Genomic DNA, 6,562 nt, shown 5'->3' on the forward strand with positions numbered 1-6,562 from the left:
AAAGGACTTGTGTCGCTAAAGTTTCGTCGGAACGAAGTTACGGAAAATTAATTAACAAACGGAGACGTAACAATACATTATGTGACAAACTATTAAGGTAGAAATAATAGTACATAACGAACACGTTTTTAAAACAAATCCCATTTCTGTCAACATACCATATTAAATTTTCAATCAACTATTAATAGAATTAGGGTGGGCTTTCTTTTTAGTGTGGGTACTTTTAGTTTATTTATTTGGATTAAAGTTAAGCCTTACGTTACCAACACGTGTCCCCTACATTATCGGGAAGCATGCATTATGTTCCAGTGATTTTAAAATAATTAATCATTGGTTTATTGTTGTCACTACATAACGGGTATCTTACATAGAATGTTTAACATAAATCGTCATTCATTGGTGGCGATAAGAGTGTTAATAGTGTAGCAGCCAGAATCACTGAAATAATTTCCACAAGTTGCGCATTTCCTTTGGAAATCCTTCACTATTAACTCCATCTATTTCTCATTTCTCGCACAGTATAATTTATAAAGATAAACAAGGTATTTGTGGGTAGTTAGCGACCTCTGGTGACGTCAGGTTACCAAACATTGTCGAGGGTACACGTTTTTAACCACGCCATTTAGCGGTTGTTAATTTTTCATTGCTCATGAAATGATAAAACATTTTCTCCATACGCTTGTATTTAAAGCGTCATGATTTGCTCCTAGTATTTCGATAACTCCACATTAGAATGTGTGATGGCACATCGCCTAACTTAAATCTCTTTGTCTTCTTTAGGTCAAGTTGTTTCTTCGGAGATTCTGATGGCTAGCGAACCAGGCTGTCCGATCGAGTTTCACAAGATTGAGATAGCCAAGTGTGATGAGATGTACGACAAAGAATGCAAAGGAGGAAAATACATGCCCTTCCACAGGGCTCTGTACGACTCTAAAACCGGCCAGTCTCCGAATAATCCGAGAGAGCAGGTAACTCGAGTGTTGTTAAAAATTACTTGAATCTTGTAGGGAAAACGTGATTTATGTAACTTGAGTTTATCACAACCATACGTACGAGTTTTCCTGTTTTTTTATAGGTGAAAAATATTCAAACTTTTAGTACTGTATAAGATGTCATTTGAATATTTAGCCTAGCGACATCTGTACCTGTGGTAAGTTTTAAGGACTTTTCAACGCTAAAATCCGAGGTTCGATTCCCGCGGTGGACGGCGCTCCGATAGCCCATTGTATAGTCTTGCGCTAAAGATCAACATATTTACCTAAAACAAAACGTCAATAATACCTTAACACTTGGGGTAATGTTAAATTAGTTAATTCGGTAACAATAATCTATTTTAAACAGATATTAAAGTTTCACTGTTTTTGTTAATGTCGTGGACGTATTGGATTACATCAACAGTAATTTACAAACAATATACAATACCACCAAATATTTCATTCTGCTTCTGCTGAATGACTAATTCTACGAAACTAGGAGTGAAAGTATAGAATGTAATAATGTGTAATTCACACTATATCTGCTATATTCGCTGCCGACGAGACCTTTCGCTCAATACCGTAAGTGACAGACGCAGTAGTGGTTGAGATGCTATTTATATTATGGGTCTGCATGAACAAGTGTTACGGTGTGAACTAGAACAAGTTCGTGAAGAGTAGCATAAACTATCGGAATTAATAATAGTTCATGGAAACTAAGTAAAGAGTAGCGTAACAAGCGTGAATGAATACACTGAAACTATCGGAATTAATAATAGTTCATGGAAACTAAGTAAAGAGTAGCGTAACAAGCGTGAATGAATACACTGAAACTATCGGAATTAATAATAGTTCCTGGAAACTAAGTAAAGAGCATCGTAACAGACGTGAGTGAATACAGTAAAACTATCGGAATTAATAATAGTTCGTGGAAACTAAGTAAAGAGTAGCGTAACAGGCGTGAGTGAATACAGTGAAACTATCGGAATTAATAATAGTTCATGGAAACTACGTAAAGAGTAGCGTAACAGGCGTGAGTGAATACAGTGAAACTATCGGAATTAATAATAGTTCATGGAAAGTAAGTAAAGAGCCTCGTAACAGACGTGAGTGAATACAGTGAAACTATCGGAATTAATAATAGTTCATGGAAACTACGTAAAGAGTAGCGTAACAGGCGTGAGTGAATACAGTAAAACTATCGGAATTAATAATAGTTCATGGAAACTAAGTAAAGAGCATCGTAACAGACGTGAGTGAATACACTGAAACTATCGAATTAATAATAGTTCATGGAAACTACGTAAAGAGCATCGTAACAGACGTGAGTGAATACAGTTTGTGGTCACCAGTGTGCACTCGTTGACAACCTGGTGTTCATTATAGGAAGTAAAATAGCACTTGTACACTTAATGTTTTCTCTAGTATTTAAACGTATCTGAAATATAAACTCTAACAAATGTGGATATTTTTGCCAGTATAGATGGCGCTTTTCCTACCAATTGTATTTGCCTCTCGAAGTTTTGCTACCGCAGATGACGCTGTTGTGAAAAAGGAAGAGTTAACAAAGGTTGTTTTGAAGAAATCGACAATTCGTTTGTAATTCACTAAAAATAATACATTATAGAAACTTTAAATTAGTGATGTAATTGTCTTTCAAATTCGGACGTGCAGAGAAAACCAACCCAAAACCACTTAATTCCTTCATCGCATATAGTTATTAGTTTCAAGTAGGCTTTACTTGTTAAATAATTCACAATTTATTTAAGATAATTCTTTTTGGTTTTGTTTCCTGGATAATTGGATGAAGAATGTAGCATTTGTTTAGAATCTCGTAACTTCCAGGATGGACTGGCCGGTTTTCAATCTGACAGCTTTATAAGTACGAGGTGTGTGGTTTCGTATCTTCATTTAAGGCCGAACTATTTTGTTAAGGTGCGTTGTGTAAATCTCTACAGAATATAGTCTTTGCTCGGTAAACGCGAGACTGCGCGTGAAACTGGTCAATCAGTTGAAACTGACGTTATAGAAGAATCTATTTATAGATAATGAATGACCTGTTCGTGTACTACATAACATGTGCCACTCCTCCTGAGGTTTTCAACGCACGAAGAAACTGTTATATGAACTTTATAGCTTATATAACAAGTTTGTTAGTGTGGAAGTTGTTGACCTAAATAGCTACTTAATTGGAGTGTCTGAAGACTTTGTTAAAACTCAGCCACCTAGTTAAAATATCATTTTTGTCAACAAGTTGAATAATTTCTGTTCTAAAAAAAAAAAGGCCAAAGACTGCCACTGCCATTAAAGAATTGTTTATTTTCTCTTGACCGTGAAAACTAAAGACAACTTGACAATTTTTAAGAGCAGGGGGGGGGGGCAACTTTTGAATGGAATAACGACAAATTAAGTTTAAACAATTTTTATCCCTTCTTATAGGCGCGTGTTTCACCCCCCCTCTCCTCCCGATGTTTTTTTTACATTCTGATCATGGAAAATGTTAACAATCCTTATTTCTAATGAAAAATAATTTTCATGACACTTTAGAATGTCCGAAAGTGCCCATCATAACAGTGTGAACAAGTAACAGTCATCCCCTGATCAACATGACTTTGTCGTTATGTTAAGCTAGAAATATTTCTTGTCTGTTAAGAAAACGCATTCGTAACTAAGTTAAAGAAAGAAAGTTGTGTAAATTAATCATGACTAATTAGCGAAGTTAGCAGGATATTAACTATAGCTTATGTAGTGACAAGTTATATAACTTCAATACTGGACTAATTAGCGAAGTTAGCAGGATACTAATTACAGCTGATGTAGTGACAAGTTATATAACTTCAATACTGGACTAATTAGCGAAGTTAGCAGGATACTAATTACAGCTGATGTAGTGACAAGTTATATAACTTCAATACTGGACTAATTAGCGAAGTTAGCAGGATACTAATTACAGCTGATGTAGTGACAAGTTATATAACTTCAATACGGGACTAATTAGCGAAGTTAGCAGGATACTAATTACAGCTAATGTAGTGACAAGTTATATAACTTCAATACCGGACTAATTAGCGAAGTTAGCAGGATACTAATTACAGCTGATGTAGTGACAAGTTATATAACTTCAATACTGGACTAATTAGCGAAGTTAGCAGGATACAAGTTACAGCTGATGTAGTGACAAGTTATATAACTTCAATACTGGACTAATTAGCGAAGTTAGCAGGATACTAATTACAGCTGATGTAGTGACAAGTTATATAACTTCAATACTGATGTAAGGTCTGAGACTACTGTATTTGCCTGTAATGAGAAAAAGACCATTAATTCCTAATATATACTCTTGAAATGGGTCAGGTGTAGCCTTGTGGTTAGCGTGCCTAGATGCTGGTCGAAAGTTCCAAAGTCCGAGCTTCTAATAATTTCGCTTATCAAGCTCTGCACTTTCAGCCGATGCGGTATAAAAGTGAGAGTCAATTCCGCTATTTGGTTAGTGTACCCTCGTAGGCGGCAGACACTACAAACTTCCACTTTTCCTAGTTATTAGTTTAAAGTTACGGAAAGCTGTATCTGAACCTTGGTCTCTAGCCTGGTATAGTGTCACAAAAGCCGTTGTTCCGGTAGGGAATACCAAATGCCATTTTTAAAACAAAGATACCTGTAGATATTTACACTCCAAGGCCAGTGAATTCATGATGCTGCCAAACTCATTTGGCCATAACTATGCGGGCATGCAATTTTCTTCTAATTCTACAAAACTGTTCTAACTGGGATGATTCTGGCAGACCATTACGTGAAGTTGTATGTATCCTCTAAGTCTGGACGGACAATATACCAGAGAGTAATCGAAAATATATATGGTGATTGAGATCGTTACTGTTCGATTATAAATACGAAATAATGTTCACACTCGCCAGGTTTCAATGGTCTAATCAGAAGTGTGTTTTATAACGACTACAGTTAGACATTAGTTATATCGTGATCTGTGATAAGACTTTTGACAATGTTGTTTGTAGTGCATACAAATAGACTAGACTTACACCAACCCGACTGTACTAACGCATGTTGTTGTCGAATGGAAGTCCTCCTTTAGTTTTAAACTCAAAACAATTAATAACGTCAATAATTAAACGTGATGTTTCATCTCTACAGACGCCTTAAGTCTTTACTTCCTTCAGAAGTTACGTAACATGTTAACACTGTCTTCTTCAACTTTAAATCTTCTATTTCTTGTATAATAACCTTACGTGTGTGTGTGTGTGTGTTAAGTTTTGTGTAAATCTGACGTTGTTTCTCTCGTGCACAAACAAACCATCTGTAATTAAATAACCGATTGTCAACGACTTCAGTTGCTTGTGACGTGAAAAACATGGATCCAATATTTCGTCAATAGCCGGAAGAATCTTTCCAACAGCAATCTTGGTTGACTATCCTCACGATACCAGAAAAACTGAAATTAACACTCGAAATATGTGTGGTTACCTCACGTGTATTTTAATGGTTTAAAGATCATGATAACGTAAAGGAATTCCTACTTGTCCAATTGGATGTTCTCTGTCACGTACACCCGATTTTATCAGATTTGTTCTTAGTGTGGCTGTTTCAAATAATTCAAAAACCATTGCCCTTTTTAAGGGGCAAATTTGGATGGCAAGGCTATGAGAGGTTAGATAATAATTCTACCTGAGGAACATTGAGAGGGGAGGTAGGAGAATCCGCTCGTGACGTTATAAAATCCTAGTTCGAGGCATTTCTTCTGTTACAAGCAACTTTAACTAATAACTAACACTAGAGTTCCTCGTGATATGTTGAATTTCTCTCGTATTACTTGATATATTTCGAACGTCTGATTCGAGACTACCTCATGTTACCCGAGTTGCAGAAAAAAACCCAGAGTTTAGTATGGTTTCTGTTTTCTCATTCTTGTCCTTCTTTTGGTTCTTCATTTTATCTCCCTATTTACCTTTTTATTTTTTGTACTTGTTTCAAGAATCTTTAAAATGATATTCTAATGACTAACGGCAAGTTATCAGTTTAATAAGCATTTGTCTAAATATAACTATAAGATAGTATCGTTATTTTATATTTGTGCTATCAATTTCTTCAACAGAAAATAAATTCAATCTTGCTGCTGAGATGGATCCTCAGAAACGTAGTTTACCAACCCTTCATTACAACGATCCGATATCAAGACATTCTGGTCTTTTCTTTAGGTCATTCTAAATAAATATCTTAGTCGGATGTTTAAAAAAAAAAACAACAGCTTTTAAAACTTAATTGCAAATAGAACCTGAAGTTGGAGACCGTTGTCCATTTTTACTTTTATCCGCTACTCGACATTCGAAACGCGTTGACCAATTTTACTGACCTTTTCCTGACCAGAGTGACGTCACTGATATTCCTTGAGTGCTTGCTTCTCACAGTGGGAAAACTAAATCAAACTGCGTGAAACTTGGAGCAAATTTACTAACTCGTATTGAGTTTCAACTTAAAAACAAAAATCCTATCATACATTTACTTGTTGTCATTGTGAAATTTCCTAAAATGTTATTGTGACGTTTTTAAAAGAACGTAAAAAAAAAAAGTCATTT

At 35.5% G+C, this 6,562-nt stretch overlaps 1 protein-coding gene across 1 annotated transcript in view; it reads left to right on the plus strand.

The window, feature by feature from the left end:
* Nucleotides 1–968, plus strand: part of LOC111083130 (dual oxidase-like) — a gene marked incomplete at its 3' end in the record, with an annotated part of 20,242 nt that extends 19,274 nt beyond the window's left edge. The window contains exon 4 of the mRNA XM_022379406.1: nucleotides 781–968. Coding sequence (XP_022235114.1) covers nucleotides 781–968 — 188 coding nt within the window. The remainder of the gene's footprint in view (nucleotides 1–780) is intronic.
* Between the last annotated feature and the right edge of the window lie 5,594 nt (nucleotides 969–6,562).

This window comes from Limulus polyphemus, unplaced genomic scaffold, assembly GCF_000517525.1.
Source record: "Limulus polyphemus unplaced genomic scaffold, Limulus_polyphemus-2.1.2 Scaffold8278, whole genome shotgun sequence".
Lineage (NCBI taxonomy): Eukaryota > Metazoa > Arthropoda > Merostomata > Xiphosura > Limulidae > Limulus > Limulus polyphemus.